The 23870-nt window shown below is 48.9% G+C and overlaps 1 protein-coding gene across 1 annotated transcript in view; it reads right to left on the reverse strand.

Annotated features, from left to right (window-relative positions):
- Positions 1–1569: 1569 nt before the first annotated feature.
- The window catches only part of ZHX3 (zinc fingers and homeoboxes 3), a 41409-nt gene continuing 19108 nt past the window's right edge, over positions 1570–23870 (reverse strand). Inside the window, exons 3-4 of the mRNA XM_066561746.1 lie at positions 3264–6174; positions 1570–1982 (exon numbers count right to left, since the gene is read on the reverse strand). Coding sequence (XP_066417843.1) covers positions 1972–1982; positions 3264–6024 — 2772 coding nt within the window. The 5' untranslated portion in view covers positions 6025–6174 and the 3' untranslated portion in view covers positions 1570–1971. The remainder of the gene's footprint in view (positions 1983–3263; positions 6175–23870) is intronic.

Genomic DNA, 23870 nt, shown 5'->3' on the forward strand with positions numbered 1-23870 from the left:
GTCTGGAGCAGATGGTCACACCTGGCCCAGTCTCAGACCAGGGAAGCCCTGTGAGCTCAGGCACAAGCACCCAGCACATCCCACCAGGTGAGGGGAAGCCTCTGCCAAAGCACTGAGCAGCCACAGCCCCTTCCTGCAGCTGAGCAAGGCGGCCTCTTGAAGAGGGGGTGAAGAAAGAATTGCAAAAGCAAGGGCAATTAAAGGTAGAAATCAGACACCATCTTGGAAGAGGTTCTGAAAGAGCTTTTTTGTTTTTAAATCAGTTTTTTTGTAAATCTCTGGATCCGATCCTTTGAGGTTTGCTACCCACCCTCCTAATAAATATCATTTACCACCAACAATAAAGTCTCCCACATTAAAAAGCTCTCACTAAATAAAAACCTTCTGCTGAAAAAGCTTGGCTGAGTTGGCTTGGCAAAAAATAGGGAGCTATGACTACTCTCCATAAATACATCAGCAGATAAACACCAAAAACTATTTAAGTTAAAGGACAATGTTGGCTCCAAAACAAACCAGGAATGTACCAGCCACAAATTAATTCAAACTAGAAATTTAAATACAGTTTCTAACCACTCAAAGGCAGTCAATTTCTGGACTAGCCTTCCAAGAGCAAAAGTGAAGGCAAAACATGGAACCAATTTGGAGTTGGGATTTGATTAGTTTGTGACAGAATGATCTGACACAGCATTTGGCTGGACTTATTCAGCTCAAGAGTTTCCCTTCTAGACTTTGTTTTCTATTAGAAAAGAATATTTAAAGCAAAAATGTTCAAGCAGTTGCATCACACAGCAACCACACAAGACAACGCACATTAAAAATGTACAGGTACCAGGCAGCAGACTGGATAACTGGGGAATTTATTTTGCTCTTTTTCCAGAACTATTGCACATGGCCAGGGGGGAAAAAAAGGGGAAAAAATAAGAAAAGAAAAACAAAAAGGACTGGAACAAACACTTGAAATCACCAGCAGTGCTGCAGGAGGATCTGCCATGTAGGGCTGCAAGAAGGAAACTTCCTGGTGGCAGCAGAGCCGCTGCCTTGGTGACAACAATGACTTGAACCACTCACAGCCACGCTGTGACTCTCTGCGTTTGTTCTCTGAAGAACAGACTGTTCTCTCCAAACAATGAAAAGGATTCCAGGTCAGGATGCAAAAATTATTATGTGCTAGTTCTCAGATATTAAAGAGAGACTTGGAGATTTAACAGCCTGTTACAGTCAGTCTCCAGGAGCACAGGGGAAAGTGTTCTAGCCAGCAAGGGACAAATGACACCAAACTCCATCTCCTGGGCTGCCTCAGTCTGGGAACCTGCTGCTTATCAGAGAGTATGCAATGCTCACTCTAACCTCATCTGGAGGGATGAGAATCTCACTCAAATTCAAGATTGGCAGTTTTCTTCTCAAATCCCTTCCCTTTCCTAATACACTCACACCTGTGTGCCCACAAAGCCCTTCACTGCCAGGGCTTAAGGACCAGAAAGGATATATGCAGCCGTGCCAACCTTTAGAGAACAAACACCTTAAAGGACAGATGAAAAAAAAAAAAAACAAAAAAAGAAAAAAGAAACAAGTACTATGCCATGATAGTCCATATCTAAACAATGACCTTGTTTACACAATGTCTGAGATTTGTTATGCTTGTATAGGCAGCTGTAGGCATCGGTATATGAATATGAAATCTGAAAGTCTGTCACTGGAAAGCAAACAGGAGCATCCTATTTCCTGGGTGTGAGCTGAGCCCCTGCCAGCTCCCAGCCATCTCCTTGGCTGGGCCACCAAGAGCTCAGCACAGAGTGCCCAGTTTGTGCACATGCTGTCTCATGTGCTGTGCCCAAAGGTCTCATGGATGGCAGTGCTTCATCACCACGTCCTGCTCCTCAGGCTTGGGTCAGGCCGGCCCATGAGTTTCTTAAAGATCACTAATTTCTTCTCAAGGGTAAGAGCGGATCCTCCGGGGCTGGTGGCTTCAGTTCAGTCTGTTTCTGAAAAAGAACACAGGTGTCAGAGATGCTTCTAGCCTTGCTCCAGGTGGGGTGCTGGGTGGGGAGGGGAGGAAGGGATGCAGGAGTGCCTCAGGACAGGCAAGATCAGGAGCCTTGACAGAGTCAGCTGCAAAGAAGGGCTAGCAACATTCAGGGGGGCCAGAAAACCCAAAATCCTTGAGGGATTGGAGTTGGCTTTGCATCCCTAAGGAGTGATGCATCTTTGCTAAGCACCTCTGTGCCATGAGGGTGGACAGGACCCTCACTCTAGCTGGCAGAAAGCCATGCTTAGAGGGCACTAGCAGGGGCACAGCCGCCTCCCCAGCACAAAATCTGCCCCCCACCAGTCCCCATACTCACCCTTCTCCTGCAAAGCACACACAATGTACAGCAAAGGCAGGAGCCATCCACACCCATGCTCCACCTTCTCCAAATTAGATGGGAAAGGAAGCAATGAATTTTACTCTATTTTTTTTTTTTAAGATCTGGAGTCATGGCAGAGGTGTGTGGGAAGCTCCAAAGCAAGGCAGTGGGACCGGAGAAAATCCCAGCTAGCCAGCAAGGAGCTCTGTTTGTGGACCACCATGGGACAGGACCAGCACTCTGCCATCCCCATCTGGTGGAAACCCTACCAGGCTGGAAGCAGCCCCCAGCTGCACTGCAGAAAAGCCCACAGAGGGCTTGGAAAGCACCTCTCCTCTCCAGCACACACACATGCACACACAGACACACGCCTTCCAAAAGTGAGTTCTGGAGACTCCATGACGCCTCCTGCCTTTGCAGCCTCCACCTTCACCACCTGAGCCTTTCTCCACACTGAGCAAGGATGCTCACATCTGGAAAGCAGCAGCAGGAGAGAGAAAGGCAGGCAGGGGTATGTCTGCTGCTGGAGATCAGGCAGGCACAAGGAATGAACCAGCGGCACAGGACAAGCAGCCAGGCCCCTTTCTTCCCAAATAAAGAAATAAATCCATGGGTCATCTTCTAAAATGACCAGACATTCCTAAAGTTTTACTCCAGGTTCAAATAAAGCTAGGATTTGTTTTCTGAGTGGTGCCAGCACCCAAAGACCAAGGCAGGAAAGGGCAGGCAGGAGTGGCACTCATCCTGCCAGACCCTCCTCACCGCGCTTCCTTTACGCCTCTCCTCCAGAGACAGCTCCTCACCACTTCCTCAGTTAAACCTCAAACGCTCAGCTCTTCACCGAACCTGTTTCTAAGCACGCGAGGCCCAGAGCGCCGTGCCACCCGCAGCCCTCCCTTGCCGAGGCAGGGGCCTTACCCAGCCCTGTGGCGGGCGGCGGCGGCCCGGGGGCGTCGGGGCTCCCGGCGCTGCCCTCCTGGCCGCCCGGCTCCCACGCCTCGCTGCTCTCCGAGGCCTCCGCGCCGGCTCCGCCCGGCCCTTTCCGGCTGCCGGCCGCCTCGGGGCCGCAGCCCCTGCCCTCCTCCTCCGCCTTCAGCGCAAACCACACCTTGAGCTGCTGGGCGCCGAGGCGGGCGCGCTCGCGGAGGCCGGGCACGTCCTCCTCCCGCAGCCCCTTGTGCTTCTCGTAGTAGTCCTCGAGCACCTCCCGGCCGGCGGGGCTGACCTCCACCAGCCCCGGGGGGAAGAGCCCCCGCCGGTAGTTCTCATACCACTTCAGCTGCCCGTTCTTGTAGCCATAGCGGCTGTCCCCGAACCAGCGAATGACCTCGGCCCGCGGCAGGCCCGTCTGGGACACGATGGCATCATACTCCTGGTTCGTGGGGCGCTGGGTCTGCACGAACATTTGCTTCAGCAGATGCCGCTGCTGGGCCGTTTTTTTGAAGTTCAGTTTGGTTTTGGGAGGGGTGGGCGGCCGGCTGGAGCTGCCGTCCCCCTTTTCATTTGCGCCGGCCCCCGGTACCTCGGTTTTGCCGTTGGACTCGGTCACTCGCAGGTTTTTCAGGTTGATTTTGATGGGACTCACCTTCCGGTCCGCCGAGCTCGGGTTGCTGCCGGAGGCGTCGACTGAGCCGTTCTCACTCGTGGCCCTCTGCTCATCCGAGGAGTCTTCCCCTTCCCCGCCGCCATTCTCTGCCTCCTCGTCCTCCTGTTGAGCCACCTCCTCCACTTTCTTATTCTCCTCCGCCACCTTCTTCTTCCTCCTCTCCGAGAACCAGCTGTCGATCTCCCTCCGCGTCATCTTCGTCTCCCCCCTCAGGCGGTTCACCTCTTCCTCAGCAGGAAGGGGATTTTGGGCAAAACTGCTCTCCAGGGCCTTCAGCTGCTCCGGCGCTCGCTCCTTGTACTTGGTCGGGGTGAAGTCGGGCGCCTGGTGCCATGACTGTCGCCGTGGTGGGTGGTGAGGGGCCGGCGTAGCCGCCACCGCCGCAGGGCTCAGCTCGGCTCCTCTGGGTGGGACATCCAAGGTGATTTCGGGCAGGGAATCAAGAGCACTGTCTCCAGGGAAGACGGCCCGGCCGCCTCTCACGTTCCTGTAGTGGTACCTCCTGTCGCTGAACCATTTTCGGATCTCCTTGGTGGACAAGCCCGTGATCTTTGTCAGCCGCTCGACCTCAGCCTGGCCAGGGAACTGGTTTCTGCAGAAGCTGCCTTTGAGGGCTGAAAGCTGCTCGTGGGACTTCTTGTTTTTGTAGACATTGGGATCCAGGAAGGTCTGCGAGGAGATGGTAGGGCAGGCGGTGAGCAGGGACTGGCCACTGTTGACCACCTTGACCCCAGATGTGTTGCTGGAGCTCACAGTGCTGTGCTGCGCTGCCGGCTGTGGCTTGGGGACAGAAGTCACAGCCAAGGTGAAAGAGGAGCTGGTGCCCTTCAACCCATTTGCCATGATGGGCTGCGTGACCAGCAGCCCCCCTGTCCCCTCTGGCTGCCCCACCACGTGGCCTGGTAAAGTTGCCTGGATAAGATGGGGAACAGTCCCAGGATTTGCAACCAGGGGCGTGTTCAGCACTGTAATGGTGGGTTGTGGCACAGACTGGATAACAGTGTTGAACATCTTCTTCCTGGCATCTTCGATCTCCTCTGGTGACCAGCTAATGCCCTGCTTCAGCCTCTGGGCAGTGAACCAGATCTTCAGCTGCTCTTCTGGGTACTTGGTGACCACGGTCAAGTAGCAGAGCTCAGCTTTGGTGGGGTAGGGGAACTTGTTGAAAGAGTTTTTCAGGAAGCTGTTGGAGTCCATGGCAGCATTGTATGTGGGAATGCTGCTCAGTGGGATCATCACCTTGGGAAGGGACTTGGATGTAGGGAGCTGCTGATGCAACGGGGGCTGCTGCTGCAGAGACACAAGTTGTGCAACACCCGCCTGCAGAACAGGCACGTTTCCTATGATAGAGCCATTCACTATGTGGGATGACTTTGATGAACTTGCAGTGGGCTGGCTGACTGGCACCGACCCATTTGGGAATGAATGCTCTCCATCCTTCACCTCTGACTCACCGCCCAACTGACTCGACACATTCTCCTTCAGCGTGTGGATTTTTTTGGCCTCGGGTTTCCCCTTCATTATCTTCATGATAGGGGTTTTGGTAATGATAATTTCAGACTGGCCGTCTGCCCCTTCCTCAGGGAGCTCTCCTGGCAGGTCATGGCTGATGGTGGCCTCACAGGGACTTTGCTCCACGGTTGTACGACTGTCCTGCTTCACCACCCTCCAGACAAAGCCGGTCTCGCCGGCGTGCGACTCAGCATTGTGGTGTGAGAGCCCTTCGTGGCTGTTGGCCAGGAAGCTGCACCCAACACAGGCAAACGCGGGCTCTTTGCTGAAGTCTGGGTGCTCAGAGTCCAAGTGCCCAAAGAACTGGTGAAGGTCTTGAGAGCCAAAGTCACAAGGCTTGCAGATGTAAGTGTCGCTGTCGGCAATGCTGCGGTGCCCGTTGGACAAAGCTCCGTTGTTGCTGTTGCTGGCCCCAGCATCACTCGCTGCTGGTCCTTCTGCAGGAGCCTCTGGTTGTGTTCCTTCATGATCATCTTCTCCAGCATCCTGCTCGGTCTCCTGAAGCACCAGTGTTTTTACTGGTATCATGCAGGGAGTTGTGGATTTCCTTTTGCTAGCCATCGCTGCAGTTGATCCAGAGGACTATTTTTCTTTCATTTAAATGAAATTCAAATTTAGAAAGCGCTATTGCAAGTGTTCTGTGGTCCAGATTCCAGCAAACTCATGATGTCCCAAGGAGTTGTTGACAAATGTTCATATTTGCCACTGAACCTGAGGATAAGGAGAGAGAGGAGGGGTTAGTTCCCTTGGTATTAGACAAAGTACAACTGCTCTGGTATTTTACTGCTTCACTCAATAAATAATTTTTCTTCTTTCATTGGAAAAATCTAACTTGACCTTGGATTTACTGTATTTTCACACCTAAACCTGTGAAACTATGTTTCAAACCAAACACACAAACGTGTCACTTTAACAGCCCACATCAAATTCTCATTTAAGGAGGAAAAACACTGAATTTTCCTCTCATTCTACCCTGTCAAGACCCGTCCTTGGTATTTCAGCAGGGAGAGCAGTGCCTGGGCTCCCTGTGCACCCAGGTCCCAGCTCAGCCTCACACAGGAGGTGACACTAGGCAGGGTCACCTGGGAAAGATGCCTGCTTTCCATCACAAAAAAAAGGATGAAAAATCCACATATTCCCCACAGAACATTTCAATTTTTTCAAAATCAGCATTTTCCATCCATCCTGTCAGGAAGTTTCTTGCCAGCTCAGAGCACTGTGCTTGTGCCAAGAGTCTCTGCAGACACCCAGAGCTGCTGCTGGGAGTGAGGAGGCTGCAGTATTTTAGCCCTTCTTGCTCAGCAAGCCTGCAAAGCATTTGGGAGATGCCCTTCCCATCCTGTGTACACTTCACTCCTGTTCCAACACCATCTGTGAGTCCTCACTTGGAGCTGCAAGGCAAGGTAAAGGCCCCAAAGCTCAAGAGCAGCATCACAATGTTCCTGGCTCCTAGGTTTCCCCTCCCACCACCTCTGCAGCTTTTGGCAGTCACACCACCCAGTGTACTGGGGTATTCCCTAACAAAGGGTAATTTCTCGTCAGTGCAAGCCCATTTTGCTGGCCTTGAGCAACCAGAGATTTGTTACATTTAAAACCAAAACCGAACAAAAATAAGCAAAACCCAACCAACCAACAATAACTTTTTCCTTTATTTTTTTTTTCCTCCTCTGAAGCTACAGCAGACCCTGAAGTGCTCCAGCCTGTGGAAGGTCAGGGCTGGCTGAGGCATTAGCCACAATCTTATTCCTGGCCTGATGGAGCATTCCCACTTGCACAGCAAATGCTCTGTGCCTGAGATCATGACCCCAGGGCAGCAAAGCTGCTGTGGCTGGCACCAGGAGTCATCTGCCTGGTGACAGACACCCCTCTGTCAACCTTTTCTACAGCAACTCTGCTTTTTTTTTTCTCTTCAACAGAGGGATAAAATGGTATTTTTCCAGACTGCAAGGTCACTTGGAAGCATATGGACACACTGATTCATATTACAAAGACTCTGTGCCAGATTTCCCTGAGATTTACAGTAACAGCAACTGAGCTTTATAAAAACACTCATAAAAACTTGAACTTAAAAAAAAAAAAAAGACTTACCATCCTATGAGATGACTCACAGAGGTAATTCCTATCAGTTACAGCAGTTGTGCACCAGCAGCTTTCTCAGATCAGATATTTGGAGCTGATCTCATGCACTGAGAAATGCAGATCAGGCAAATGCCTTGTTGGTGCTTATGCAATACCTCCTGTGCTTAGTTTTGTTGGTAGTTTTTAGAACAGAGGAATGAAAGATCCTCATGCAAAAGAAAGAAAAAAAAATCAAATGGAGGAAGTTCAATTTCAAATGACCTCCCTAACTTTATTAGATTTTTTTAAAAAGCTGGTTCTGAAAGCTGACATCATTTTTTCCAAACGGGAGAGCCTGGATGGCTGGCTCTGGCCTCAGCAACTCTCAGGCACCGTTTGAAAGACTGACGGGAAAACGTAACTTCCCGTTAATGTGGGCTGATCTGAGATTACAAAACAGTCCTGTAAACAGTGTTAGTCATCACTGAACTTGGCATCAGAAAAGACTGCTTGCTATGCTAAGGCATGGTGAAGAGCTAGAAGTTATAACTTGAAAAAAAAATTCTATAAATAAAACAGGTATTAAAGCTGTGAGCTGGATTTAGAGCGTGTGGATTGCACATCTCAATACCTGCTTTGTGCCACTCTCATCCATCCCACCTTCTCCTGGTTGGTCCTGCCCTCTGCAGAGGGCCAGAGTTATTCATTAGCATTAGCAAGTGGAATATTTGGATGACTATGAATGGGCTGTGCTATTCAGAGGGGAACAGCATCCATTTGACACCAATCCCGAGATGCTCATTTTTGATGCTAAGTTAAATATTACACAGTCTAGCAGGCTGCAATGACCTTTCCAAGTTGAGTCAATTAGGGGAACAGCAGTAAGATCAGCCTGAAGGCTACAAAATACAGCTTTAAAGGCTGAGAGGAGTTTTATGTCAGGGAAGCAATGGTAAAAGGGAATATTTATTTCATTTTATCCTGCAGCTTTAGCACAGAGAGAAGCTGCTGGGCCCTCTGCAACCTTTTTTCTTTCCAGCAAACTCCAGTCTCCATTAATGAGACAGCTCCAGTCCCTGACAGATCTGACCCAGTGTTTATGGAGTCTCCAGATATCAAAAAGATGATTTTTATCTGTCAACAGAGTAAATTTGATACAAAGCAACAGCGACACACAAAGACCCCCATTGTGCCACATTAACAAAGTGCCTCTCCCGAGCACTCCATCGCTATTATTTTGGATAAGTGTGAATGGCCTGACCCACCTACAGAGAACCTAAAAGCTCTGCATTTCATTTACCAGCACATTTGCATCAAACTCTGTGCTCTCTCCAACAACTTTCCTTAAAAATGCAATCAAAGCAGCCCCAGCCACCACAGCTCTCCTGCGGGGCTCCAATATTAATGCCACCTGAGAACACAGACTGCAAATTTTAGCTGGAAGTGAATCACAGTGGCAATTTACTGGGAGAAAAAAAAATTAATCAAGTGTACTGTTTGTCCATTTCATTTCTATGGAACAGTTGCATAACCACATGTTGGAAGTATGTTTTATTCACTGCTCACCTTCTGGAATACACTTAATACTTTAATACACCACTAATATATAACAGAATAGATAATTCTCTGATTTCTCCCTCATTAAAGTAAGCGAGGGTGTTCTAATTGATAGGGTAAATTAATCTCAGAAAAAATAATCAATTGAAAAAGATCCTTACAATCGATCTCAGTGTATATATCACCACTGCAGATGCCTCAGACCCATCTGCACAGCCATGAGTGAAGAACTCTATTTCCTATGTATTATTTTATTATCATCTGGAACAAAGAGACAAAGCTGAATGGAAGAGTTACCTCAAGCCAGGAAGACAAAGTTATTGTACCTAAATTCATGGTTCCAATTGAATTTATACCTGCTAATTTCAAAACAAAGTAGCAGAGTAAGCAAGTCAAATGTCCAGTGCACCTAAACCATCCCTGCTGCTGGAAATTTGAGGGAAAACTGCCTTAAAGCAAGTAAAACCAATTTTTTTTCCCAGTGATGCTCACAGAAATGAAGGCTGGAGGGAAAGGTGGCAGTTCCAGGTACAAAACCAATGCTCTGCAGAGCAGCTTTGCCTCTGCTGAAGGAAACAATGCCCAGACCAGTCACAGTGAGCTCTGCAATAGCAGAAAATTTACTTCTACAGAGATTAACAAAGGGAGGTTTCGAAATCTGCACTGCTGAGTATGAACTTTCAGCTTTTTCCAGCTTGGCTGGATATAACTGGTTTGGTTTTAAATGTTTCACTGAATTAACGAGTTAGGTTGTTAATGCAAAACATTCACTGCATGCAGAGCCAAGGTCCCCAGTTAGCAGATTAATTTTTTGTGACCTTTTGCAAACCTCGCCTAGAAACAGCAACCAGAAAACCCACCAGGCAGCAGCACCAGGACACAGCAGCTCCAGCCCCACTGCCCAGGCACGGGGATATGGGGACAGCTGCCCTCCCCCTGCCCCCAGCCCTGCCAGCTCCTGGGTGCCAACACTGACAGCAGGGACAAAGCTCCATGGGGACACAAAGGATGGCTGCGTGTTCTGTGGGCTCTGCTGAAGAGGGAATGCTCCGTTAAAATAAAATGAAATTAATAAAAAAATGCCATTTTTAAAAATCAGCACCAAAATAGAAGTAAAATAACAGTTTTCTCAACACTTTCAGTGCCTGCTAGGCAGGCAGACATGCTCCCCAGGTCAGAGACAAAGTTAATGTTTCTGTCTCATATGGAGCCAAGCACAATATTGGCACTTTAAATAAAAGTGGTTTGTTTTTAAGTTGAAGTTCTGCAGGCCCCAGCTGATAGCATCTTATGAGGGGGGAAAGAGGAGGAAATCAAAGGAGGAGAAAAAGTTGATGTTTTTGAGTTTTTGTCTCTCCCTTCAGGCTCTACTTCCAGCCAGGGTCAGAAGATGCAGCACTGTCTCTGGGAGTTCCAGATGACTTCGCAATCCCATTGTAATTAGCCAGGCCATTAATTAAATGATCCCTGTGGCCAGCACTATCAACCCAAACCTGAGGGCTGAGTCCCCTTCCCCTTGCCACCCCCACAAACATCCCCCTGTGTTGGACAGCAGGTCCCCCCAGCATGACAGGCACCCAGTTTGCCCTGGGAGCCAGCTCAGCAGCCTGGGACTGGGTGCATTTACCGTGGTGCTGGGGAAGGGAGGATAAACAGCTCCATGTATTTGGGGTACAGGCCCTGTTGCCAGCCAGGGCAGTCCTGGGACTCTTCCTCTTTGGCTGGCCATTAATATTCCTTCTGCCTTTGCAGTCCATTCATAAGAAGTCATGTAGGAGTTTCACCAGTCTGAATTATTTATTGCTGAAGGATGCCCAGTGAGGGCTACTGCTAATCCATCCCAGGGACACACTGTGTGAATGGACATCTCAGCAGAGACCTCTCCAGGCCACATCCCTGTCATTCCATGCGGACAGACACAGCCAGCAGGGACAGATCACCTCTCCAGAGAAACTTCCAAGGTGTGGGAGGGACCTCTCTGCCAGCTGTGCCAGCATGGCTCTGTGAGGGAGAAGAAAGGGCAAGATTTGGCAGGGCTGAGCTCCTCTGTTCCCACTCTGTGGTTGTGCATCCCAGCTAGCTGGAGTCCAGCATCCTCCCTGAGTAACTCTGCAAAAGCTGCAGCTGGGAGGAAGTCACAGCATGGGAACATCTCCAGCAGCCTAAAAATGCTGCTGAGCATCACCCTGGCTTCTGGCACACATCCCCATGCCATGCCCTTGCACCTGGAGGTAGTGCCTGCCACCCAAAGCCTGGTTCATAACCCACACCGAGGTCGTGACACACTTAATTCTTTGGGGGTTTAACCCCATTCAGCACTGCAAGGTCATCAATGAGCAGTTAGGGAGATTTTCACCTCCAGAGCAGATTGGTAGCACACTAACTCTGCAGGCACTCAAACCTTAACATGAACAAGCAGAGCCACCAGCAATACAATAACCACAGCCCCAGAGAGGCCACGCAGGCAAGAAAGGCTCTTCACATCTTATTATTTCACGCTGCACAAATGTACAAACACACGCACAAACTTCAGCAGTTTTGGGCTTCAAGCAGCATCACAGTCAACGTTTGTACTAAGGAACAATTTCTCTTTATGCCAACTGGTCAGGGTGCTTTGTAGCTTAAGCCTGGCTTTGAAACCACGGGTACAGTCTAAATGCAGTGGGAGCCGGTTGACCGAACAATCGTATTCATTCTCCATTCCTTGGCAGGCCTAGAGCAGAAAAGAGTCTTTTCCATTTAGACCAGTTAAACAGAGCTATTCATTAAGAATTTCACCCTTCTCCAAACTGCTGGACTTCTCCATTTAAAACCTGCCTTTAAGAGAAGCCCTCTCTCCTCTGCCCCACAGTGCTCCTCATCCCCCTGTCTCAAGTAGGTGCCCATTTCTGAGCTGTGTGTTTGGATTGCTCTTGTGCTGTAACAGCAGCACCTCTCCTGTGTGCTGGTATCTGGGCAGAGGCTGCCTCAGCACTCAGGGACTAAGGGCAATTATATCTGCTTCCCCCCCCCCCCAGACAAGAACAAAACTGAGCAAGATGGAAGGTTAGAAAGAGCCGGCTGAAACAGAACACGATTGGAGTATAAAAATAGGTCAGTGGGATAATATAACCTTTAGACTATTGGCAATGTGCCCCCCTTAGAGACAAGCCTGTGTGCTATATTTCAGGAGAATGTGAGGAATAAAAAACAACCACCACAACACACATCAAAACAAAACCACTGATCATCCCTCAGAGCTTTGCGTGCTTCTGTTTGAACATCACTAACATTAATTCACTCCTTTTCCTCTGCCTTCATCCATTTGATTGAGCACAAAATAAATGTTATGTAATCATACCATTAACATCTTCCAAAAAAGTAATAATCTCTTTTGGCACAGAGGCTTCATTACAGATTTGCTCCGCATTGCACTACCTTAGCAGGGTTCACAGTTCCAGCAATCCAGGGACCCACCTCCACAGCTTCAATCCTCAGATTTTGTCCACGCTGCAAAACATTCCCAGCATTCCCCCAAAGCAAAAGGCCCAGAGATAAATAATCACATCTCAACAGAGCCAGCTCTGGGGTTAGCACCACCAGCAGAGGACACCAGATAGCATTAATGGAGCTTCAGGAAGTCCCTCAGCTCATCAGTATGTGGGTGTCCCATCACCTCACACTCAGCTGGTGATTGCCAGCAGGCTGGTTTGTGCCTGAACAGGACAGTATGACCATGCTTGTAAACACACTGGGGTTCCCATTTCAGCCCCTAGTGCTTTCTCTAGGATGTTTTCTCTTTGCTTGCATTGTCAGGGCTTTGTGATTTCATCTGAAACACAGGCATCTCACACATCAATTATATCCTGCCACACCACCTTCAGATGTGCCACATGCTTTGTGATCCCACCCTCAGAGCTCATTGTCAAGCATCACCATTTCTGTAGGACAAACCCAGCTTTGGCAGATGCAGCCCTTCAGAATGTATGTGAAGATGAATAGATTACACCTAAAATACACTTCTTTGTGGTTTTATTATCTGAAATTGCTGAACTGGCTCCAAGACAAAAATCTACTGGGAAGCTCAGAGCAATGAATAAGCACCAGAGGTAGATCTTTTTCCACATCAAATTTCCAACAAGGATACTTGAGACTTTCGAATCAGCAGGGAACACTTGGCTGAGCTGCTGAGGAGCTCACAGGTGTGAGCACCCAATGGCAACAGAGCACACACAGTGCCAGAGCCCCACTGTGCTCTCAGTGCTGCTCCAGCCTGCCCCTTCCCAAGGAATCATCTTGGGGAAGCCTTGGAGCCCACCTTGCTGATGTACCCCTGCTCACAGCCCCGCTGCCAGGCTTGCACATCACCTCCATATGGGTGTCCTTAATTGAGGGGCCATCACCCCAAATTTGGGAACCACAGCTCTCATGCCAGCACAACATTTACTGTTTAAAGAAAACCAGTGTCAGCTTTTATACCGGCACCAAAACGATCCCACTGCAGACACAAACCCAAAAGCCTGTCACACAGGTTTCTCACCAAGCATCCAAGGCCCCTGTGGAATGAAGAACCTCTTGCTGAAGCCAGGCTGATCACCAGGCTGATCACCAGTTACCGAGCAGCCGTAAAAGGGACAGACCAGCAGCAATTCCAGGGAAGTAAAGAGTGCTCAGAGCTTTAAAACAAGATGTGGGTGGGAAGGACTAAACCAAGCTACTAAACAGTACCAGAGGCGCTGGAGCTGATCATCTGCAGCACAGCCTGATGACTATGAGTGCTGCAGCCCCTTCCCAGCTGAGCATTTTTGGATTACTTCATCCCCTGTGCCCTTTTGCAATATGCAGCTTCCAGAGCTGTGTTACATCCTGGCTCAGCCTCAGCTCCCATTCCTCCACTTACAGTTGCTATAACCAAAAAGAAAACTGCAAAATACTTTGTCTGAAAGCAAAGAAACGGGGTTTGGCAGGTTGGGATTGTGGATTATTTTTTTCCATCCCCGTGCATTCTGCTTCAGAGTCGTCCTTTCAGACGCTGCGCGCAGCCGATGGCTTTTGCAGCTTATTGAGCCCGCTGGTTTATGGCAATGTTTTTCTGCTCACTGAACTGGCTCATTCTTTCAGCAGAACAAACTGTTCCACGTTGAGGCAGGAGTTGGCTGTGTTTTAACAAAGGATTTTTCCCTTCTGACAGTGTTTTGCAAAAGACCCAAAAAAAGGAGTTTGGAGCCAAGTTACAAAAGGTCAGGAGAGGCGAGTCGAGCACTGGGTGTAGTTCCTGTATGTCACAGCCAGACAAGGAAATGGGTGGGGAGAAGAGGAATGGCACTTCGAGCTGCAATAATATGTATAAAGTGATATTAATGAGGAATGGACTTTTAAATGAGGATGGCAAGTATGCAGGCACCGTAATTTTTGCTGTACAACAGCAGGCTTGTTAGGTAGGCTGAGGCTTCTGCAATCATTTATCCATGTGAAGCATGCATTTGAGAGAGTTCAAGTAGCACTAGGAGTGAGAAAAAGGCAGTCTTATTTGCTTCCCCTCCCCAAGCTGATTTCAAGGAGCTACCGCACTCTCATCTCCCGTCAGCCAAATGAATATTCAAAAGGCTTCTGCCAAGCCAGCGCCAGTCAATCAGGGAAACAATGCTGCAGGGAAAAAAAACACTGGGCTGAGAGACCTGTGTGAGACAGGCACCTTGTCCCTCACCACGGCTCTGCTTTAGCATCCAAGCCTTTAATGTGGTGCACGGTGCTCCTGCTCTGCCTGCTCCATCCCCTGCCACCCCACAGGACAGCAGGGCCACAGCAGAGCTGCTGGATGGAGGATGAGCATCCCAAACCAGGGTGCTGCAAGTGGGGATGATCCCAGCACTGTGGTCCCAGCAACACAGCCCTCCTGAGCGAGCTGGTGATAGCTCTTCCCTCTCTTCTGCTACAGGCTGGGACCACAAATGTTTCCTGCATGGGATGGGCAGGTTCCTGGTGAGGGCCCATTCCCTGCTCAGCAGCAGCAGCTGTAGGAATTGGGTCTTTCTGCTCTGTGCACTGTACATGGACAAGCCAAGATGGACAACTCTGGCCTTGCAGATGTTGGGAGGAGGGAGCCAAGGGGATCTGCAGCAGTTGACAGTATGTCATGCCTAATACTCAAGCTTTTCCAAGCCTCAGAGGATCCCTGAATAGAAAGAAACCACCCACCACTGGAACACAGCCACTTTTGTGGCTGGAAGGGGCAGATGTTCAACCCCATACAACAATGCAACACAACAGTTGAGGCTGTAAGTGAAGAATGCTGCATCCACTTAAAACTGAAGAGGGAAATTAGGGACACCATCTAATTCTAGAACTACCATTTGGTCCTGATGCTTAAAGTTCACATACCTACTCTGCAGGAGTGACACAGGGCTTCCTTCCATTGCCTTAAATAGGCAATACCCTGGATTAAAGCACTGAACCACAAGGACTTCAGAAGCATATGGCCAGACTGGCAAGTGCTCAGCTCCTTCAGCTGGAACACCAGTTCCCAAATAAGTTCAGTTCCTTTTTAGCACCTACATAAGTGACAGACTTCCAGAAGTCCCAAGTGGACTGCACAGGACAGGCCCTGCTGGCATAGAGAAGGGCTGACCATTAAGAGAGCTCAGTATCTCTGACAGCCAAAACCTTTGCTGAGATGAGCCTGGGGAGAAGCTGAGTTTCAGAAATCCTGCTCACCACAGCCAGCACTAAATCCTTCACCACTCAGCTGCCAAGAAGAGCTTGGCATGGAGAACAACCATCCTAACCACCACACCCTCATTCACTGACCCTCAAGACTTCCCATGGGACAACCTTCTCCCTTTCTCTGAAATACTCAGCATGTCTTTTAGGATTGATAGGAAGAGAAAAAATGGATTTGAGACCTCTCTGGGGAAAATCTGGGCATCTGGATCACGCACCTGCCACCCAGATGCAATCCTGGTCATTTGCTCCCTGGTTAGAAAGTGTATTTGTTCAAAACCATTTGTCAAGACACTCTGGACAGAACTCAGAGACACAGAACAAAGTTCAAGGGTTATTTGTGATATGAACTGTGCCAGTCAGGGCTCTCCACTTCCTCCAGCTGTTTAGTGACACTTGGAATGGAGTGGCCTTACTGGAGAGTCAATTATTTTTTTAGTTGAAAACTCACCATCCTCTAGATCAGCTGTGAGCTGAAAGCATCCCAGTTATTTACTGCTGGAAGCTAAAGGAATTTCCTTACTCTCAGAAAACAGACATTTAAAATTAGTTTCAAGTTCAGTTGTGATAAACAAATGACATTCTCCTCCTTTCCCTCTCCTGTTTTGTTTTGGGGGTTTTTTGTTTGGGTTTTTTTGAAGGGGGGGAGGGGGATTGGCAGTTTGGAGCTTTTTTGGGTTTTGTTTGTTGTTTGTTTTTAAGTCATTCCTGCTAGTCCAACCCGCCTTTTCCTCAGTTGCTCTTTGCAACTCCTCATTTAAAAACTCATTCACAAGGATGCAGGGGAACTACAGACATCTTCTGAGAAAAAACAGCAAAGCCAGATCTCTGATTTCAGAGCTTTTCCTTTGATACTTGATTCCCTGAGAACCTCATTAAAAAGAAACAAACCATCATGTATTTAGGTTTTTTCCCACTTCCTATGAAGAGCAGAAGGTTGAGAAGTGGGATGGAAGTTCAGGACTTCAGCTCTCTGCTGACAACCAAGATGAGCCCACTCCACCTACCCTGCCCAAAAGCTGGGGATGCAAACAGCTCCCAGCAGATTGATGAGGAAGACAAAAGGTATTTTAAATTCATATGACACTGTAATTAAAGGGTTTGGGGGTTTGGACTGAGTCCCACAAGCCTGAATTCATATTAATGGACTTTGTACCTTGTAGATCACAAGGCCTTGATACAAGGAGATTATTTTAAAAAATTCAGGTGTGCTGGGAGAATTGCCTCCTTGCTGTGTTTTAGTGAGTCTGCCCATGAACTGCCAGCAATTACTAAGCTTCCACTATGTATTCAAAGCTCTATACAATGGAGTTTATTATTTTTAAGCCTTTCAGACATCAATGTAGCAAACTTAACAGAGCTATTTGGAAGATTAAGACACAAACACCACCATATTATTCAATTTAGCTCCAACACTGAACACTTATTTCTGTAAAGGATCACAGCTAATACATTGCCAACTGCCAGCAGAGACAAACACTTAAAGTCACACTGCAGCATGGTCTTATAAATCAAATTTAAGATATAAGAAGAAGGAAATTACTATCATTATGCAAGTACAGCCCAATTACCACCAACTGATAGCAAACCTATCTTCAGGTCCTTCAAAAATCCATCCCTACAAATGACAGCCCAAGAAATCCTCATTTTCTGTGCATGCAGCCAGGTGTGAATCTACTAATACACCTCTAATAGCTGTATTAGATTACTTTTCTAAGTATTTTATGTGTTCATAAGAGTGCAAAGAGACTTTGTTACCACCTCACCACCCCAGTTTGCAGTGGGGAGGTCACTAATAGCTGCTCTATTTGCCAACTCAGAGCAGCAGACAGGTGACAAAGGGGAGTGATGAGAGAAAACAAAGGATTTGTGCCTGTTTCCTACCATTACAGTGCTCACAGGAGAGCTGACTGCTGCATTTTGCCCTCCTGAAACCATCCCACCCTTCATAAGCATTGCATGAACTTAGGTTAGACTGGGTGCAGGACTGGCAGAGGGGGACAACATCCTTCATGGGAATGAAATGAAGTAAGAGTCAATTAAAAAAAAAATAATCAGTTTGCCATACAAAGACTGTCATTTCCTTAGAGCTGACTTAACCTGAAGCTTTTGGAGAAAATCCATCTGTTGCAAATTTAAAATTTCCCAGCCCTTCAAATGAACATGGAAAAGTTCTCATTGCAAAGTGTCCCAAGAATAAAAGAAATATTTCTGGTTTACACCAAAGACATCACAGACTATGTTATAACTTCAGCAAGACACAAATCAAGAACCCCTCCTGGCTTTTCAGAAAAAAATGAAGGGTTGTCTCATTACACCAGTCTAAAACATTCATTATCCTCATTAGGGTAAAGGGCACAGCAACATTATTAACTGTGTTTCACAGTACTAAGAAAACAGCAGGATAAAGTAAACTGCAGGAGTCAGCACGGGGGACAGTAAGGTAAAAACATCCATGCTGTGTCAGCAGGCAGCCTGCACACACAGGAATGGGGATGACTGACTGGTGATGCCATGATGGGGCATTTCACTTCTAGGCCAGCAGCCCAAAGCACAGTCAGGTTAGGAGAACATGGTCCTCCAGGCACCTGCCCTCTTCTTTGGGCTAGGAGTGAACAGAGTTGGGAGCATCTTGATGATACTGCACCAAATGACAGCCTGTCACACTGGATGAGGCTCAGGACAGCAGGAACTGCCTCCATGCACCAGCCCACCATCACCCACCACACAGGATCAAGGGAATAGAAACCTCCCATGGCAGGGCAGTGCCCACAGCCAGCAGGACTCATCCCTGATCCCATCAGGAGCAGACAGGGCAGAGGAACCCCTCGAGAGCAACACCCCTGTGATAATTCCACATTGAGCTGCCTCCCCAGGGGCCAGAGCAGGCAGAGCAGTGAGCAACAGGGCTCCTCCAGGGAGCTCTCCATGGATCACTGCTGTAACAGTGCCAGGGATAGCTGGGACAGAGGCTGGCAGCACTGCCCAAAGCACTGCCACCGTGTTTTGGGGTTCTTCTGGACCATCTGTTTGCACATCAAAAACAAGCAGCAACCACAGGGGTAACACAAAAAATTCATGGCCAGCTGCTCCTATCTGCACCCTTCATCCTCTCCACCCTTCTCAAATTTGGCACAAGTCTCATCATCACCTGCAAGTGCTGGTGAGTGCAGAGAAGCTGCCAGTGCAGGAGACACCCTCACTGTTTAAATGACTCATTCTGGGCAAGGTCCCACAGGATGGCAGCTCCCTGCCTGAGGGATATTCAGGGTACACTCACTTGCCATCCCCCAGACTACATCAGTGTTCTGAAATCACTCACCAGGGTTCAGCTCCATCAGGAAATTGCTGCCAGCCTCCTCCTTGTTGCCTGGCATCTTCCCCACATCCCTCCCTTCCTTGGTCAGTAGTTATTTCCACGGCATCTTAGAATTTCCCAAGAGACATGTGCAAAGCCTCTCCCCAGGGCTCCAAGATCCTCCAACAGACAGCCCTGAAGACTTTAAGAAGTCACACATCCATGTGATCTCCCACACACATCAGTCTGGAGCTCACCCTCCCCCACAAAGTGGCTTGAACAACTAAAAGTCTCACAACTTGGGGAAAAATCCACAGCCTTAAATGTTTGTTGGCCCAGCAGGAAGATCACACAAACCACAAAAGGGAAAAACAAGAGGGTTAGACAGCAGAAGTACTTAATGATACCACATCATGTACATTGAATTCAATTTCTTCCCTTTCACTAGTGTCAGGGGTGCTGTTCAAGACAGTTTTACTCCTAGGTACCAGGCAGAGTCTGAGGAACAGCCAGACCTGGCTGTAGCCTGAGATTTACAATCCCTGGTCTAGAAGCAGCCCCAGCCTGTTGCTGGAGGCCACGTGCTGCCAGCTGCCCAGCCTTGCAGCATCCCAGCAGGACAGTCAGTAACTCAGGATACCTTGAAGGAGAAGGGGGTTGGGGTTTTGGCTCTTGGGAAGGGAAGGATGGAGATGAAAGCAAACCTTCTGTCCAAAATGGATGGATTTTTCCAGCTGCTGGGCCATGCCTCTTGCACAGGTGACAGAAATTGTGTATGATATATTCACACCAAAGATGAAAGAGTGGCCACAATTCACACTGCTGGTTCTCAACAGCCTGCACAAGCCACTGGAGCAGCTGTGTGACCAGAGGGAAATACAGATAACAGCATTTTGAACATTTCTGGATGGCCAGATACTCCTCAAGAACATTTTTCCTCCACAACCACCACGAGATCTGATTTTCTGCCACATCCCAGAGATGATAATTTCCATCCACCCACAGCATCCCACACCAGCTGGAGCTCACTCACTGCCACAGGGTGGGGGTCTCAGGCTGGTGGCTGTCCCACATCCACCCCAGATACGGCAAAGGGAAGAGGGGCTGCATGTGTCTGGGACAAAGGAGGCTCAGCATCACTCTGTCTCAACTCTGCTGTACCTAAAACAGAGGCAGATCCCCTCAGGACAGCTGTCATGTGAGGGTTTCCCACAGCTCATCCCATGGGAATGGCAGGGAGCCTCCAGAGCAGCACACAGGAGACAGCCAGCCCCTTGTTCCCCCCAGATGGCTGCTCCTCCAACCACGAGGTTTTAGCACGTTTCAGGCATGCTGGAAAACTTCTCCTGACATTCAGGGAGTGGGAAAAGGGGTGGTCAGTGTTGTTACCCTACACTGGGAAGGAGCAGGGAGAGATGAAATGATCTGCCCAAGGTCTGTGTGCACGCTGCCATGGGGAGCAGCACCATGTGCCATCAACTCCATCCCCAAAGCCATCACCCCTCCTCAGCATTCACCCAGGTTCAAAGCAGAAAGGCAGCACAGGGGCACCAGAAACCTGCTCTGCCCAAACTGGCCATCAATTTAAAGAGCTGAGAGCAGTGCTAAGGAAGATTGACAGCTCAAGGAGCAACCACCTTGCTAGTGCAGTTATGCCAGGAGCCCCAGGACCTAATGGAACATATTCTCTGAGCAGCTATAAAACCCTTTAAATGGATCATCCTGTTCTGTTTTCCCCAGGAAAACAGAAAAGAGGCCCATGAGATGGTCGTGCTTCCATGTCCATCCAGGTTCTTCACACAGCAGCTCTGGAAAAGGGTACAGACACCTTCCCACTGCCACAGCTCCTGGCTGGAAGGGAAATGCTGTCACCAGTGTGTTACAGAAAGGGAAATGAGGCACAAAGCAATTTTAAATAACTCGCCCAAGGTCACAGGAAGCTTATAGCAAAGTCAGTAATTAAACTCAGGACTTGTGAATCCCCAGTCTACTTTTTTTATCAGAATTCACCCTTTGATGGGTCACCTTTAGTCAGATACCCTCCTATTTTGCACTGCCACTGAATTATACTGGCAGAGGGAATTATTACGAGTTTCTCTTACAACCCAACATGCTTAAAGGGCTGTTTTGGAAATAAAAGCAAACTTGCAGCATGCTCAGAGCACTGGAACAGACAACTCCTCAGTGCTGCAGAGAGCTGAACCACCAAAGTGATTACAAGGCTCCAGATCAAGCTGGGAAATAAGAAGCTGTTTTTCCTCTGCAGTGAATCACTCGGTTTTGAAGGGTGGCCTCCAGTCCACAGTTTGAAGGGTGGTGAGTAAGAACTCACCATTTCACCTTGGATTTGTGTCCTCTTTCCCAAATACCTCCGAGGACACAGAATATTGCAGCCTTAGCTCTGAGCCAGACATCCCAAAGCCTCTCCCTTTGCAGCAGGCCTCTCCTTGAACCTGACGTGCCACCGGTTTGTGCTGGTACAGAACAACAGAATGGACTTTCTCCAGACTGCCACAGGCACAGCTCTTTCCCTTCCTAAAGAAAACCTGTTCGAGCACACCCCAGTCCCTTCAGAGAGCCTGGACACAGCCTTGACTGGAGCCTGGCACAGCCTCAGGGCACCCCTGGCAGACAGGGCTGAAGGCATCTCTGGAGCATCCAACTGCTGCTCCTGGAGCCCAGAGCCTTCCTGGGCACTGCTCACCTCACCAGAGAACAGCAGAGCCACTGCACATCCCAAACCCCAGCAAAGCCAAACCCTCCTGATACACAGATGTGGTTTGTAACAGCACAGACCATCAAACCACATCTGTGGATATCTGCAGTGCTCAGATCCCTTTTCAGCTGATGACAAATAGTGGAAGTGTTGGGCAATAGGTTTGGAAAGGGACATGCAGGATGGAATTTGCCTTTCACAAAATACAATGTGAGGGGCAGGAGTCAAAACTGTTAGTGTGGGACTAGCCAAGAAGTTTATGCATCCAGTGGCCTCATCTTTCTGAGTACAAGCAATTTAATTTGTCACACTGATATTGTATACATGTCCTGAGCAAACAGGTCAGTAAGAAGTTAGAGTAGGAAGGGAGGAATGAAGGAAAAGACTGCAAGGGCATTTGGAAAACTCCATCTGATCTGCAAGTTGGGGAACTTTGCAGTTACACATACTGATTGGGGGGATAGGAAAAGAGGAGGTAAGAGAGGCCTCAGAGCTCCATGCTCAGGGCTACAGCCCTGCCTGGGGACTGAGGGGCACTGGGCAGGGCCAGCCCCAGCCATCACCTTCCTAGGGAGCACCAACACTGCCAGCTTAACAGAGAGAAAAGGAGAAAAGAGAGAGAGCTTTACCTCTTCTAAGACTCTGTTACAGAAAGAAACCCCACATGCTGCCAAATTACATGGACAGTCCTGTTTTGCAAAGCCTTTGTGCGGGGAATTCTTTGCTTTGAGCTCTGCTGTAGATTTGCAGGTGAACGAAACTCCTGTGAAAAATTTACCTCTCAGGGTGAGGAAATGAAATCTCTTTTCCCCATCTGTTCTTCACTGGCAGAGCAGAGGCTCTGGGTGCAAGGGCTGCATGAGTGGGATAACCCTGCCCCAGCCCTTTAAGGCCACTCACCAGAGGTCCTTGCTGTCACTCCACACCACAAACCCCAGCGAGGAGCACACCCAGGGCTGCAGCTTCACACAGGGCACCAGTTCTGGGAAAGCACCCAGAACAACACCAACATGGTGCTGTTGCCACCATGGATCCTGTCTTCCCTGACACCATCAGATCAGGGTGAACCCCTTAGCCCTCTGCAAGAACCAGCTCAGCAGAAACACCTCCAGAGGGTTATTAGCAACAAGACCAAACTAGCAGCCGTGGGCCTGCAGATCCTTGGGCCCTGAACACAGGGCTGAAGAGGCGTGACATCAACTATGTCAAAAATTTGCTTGCTTTGAAATCCTACTCCTGCTTATTTACGTTCCAGGAGTACCCAGAGGCCTCAGCCAAGCCCTACAGAGCTGGGGCTGCAGAAGTGCATTTGCACATGTAATGGCCATAGAATCACAGAATGGTTTGAACTGGAAGGGACCTTAAAGATCATCTTAGTCCAGCCCTGCTGCCATGGCCAACCCTACACCAGGCTGCACAAAGCCCCACATGTCCACAGAGAGCTCCTGCCCCATAGCCAGCCACAAGCAGCTCAGTTTTCACTAGAAATAACTCACAGCCAGGCTGGAGGTGAGGAGGTGCTGTGGCAGGGCAGGCTCCAGGAAAGAGGCAGCACAAGGGCTGGGAAGGAGGCCAGCAGCCAGGCACCATGGCCAGGGGTGTCCCTGGGGCTCCTCCAGTGCTCCCACAGCAGAGCTGAGCTCTGCCTCCAGCAGCCAAAACACCCTGGTGAAAATGCTGCACACAAAGCTCTGTAACCCCCACAAGGATGCAGAGCAGGCTGTTAACCTAAACAGACAGGTCTGAGATTGATCTGCAGGAAGGATGAAATCAAGAGGCAAAAATAACATTTCCAACACACCAGTGACATACCAAGCCCTTAATCCAAGGCACTATTTACAGGCCAAGAGCATTCCTTGCTGCTCTTACCTTCAGCTGCAAGGTCTGGGTCAGCAGCTGCCTTGGAGGAGCCTGTTTGAAGGTAACAGACAGCCCAGGGAACAGCCAAGCCCAGAAACTGGGATTTGCAGGCAAAGATAAATAATTAAAGGGACAACTGAGCACAGCTCAATAGACTTTGCTTCACAATGCAAGCGCTGAACGTGGAAAACTCGAACTCCCCAAATGCATTAAATGCCC

Source organism: Molothrus aeneus, chromosome 17 (assembly GCF_037042795.1).
Source record: "Molothrus aeneus isolate 106 chromosome 17, BPBGC_Maene_1.0, whole genome shotgun sequence".
Lineage (NCBI taxonomy): Eukaryota > Metazoa > Chordata > Aves > Passeriformes > Icteridae > Molothrus > Molothrus aeneus.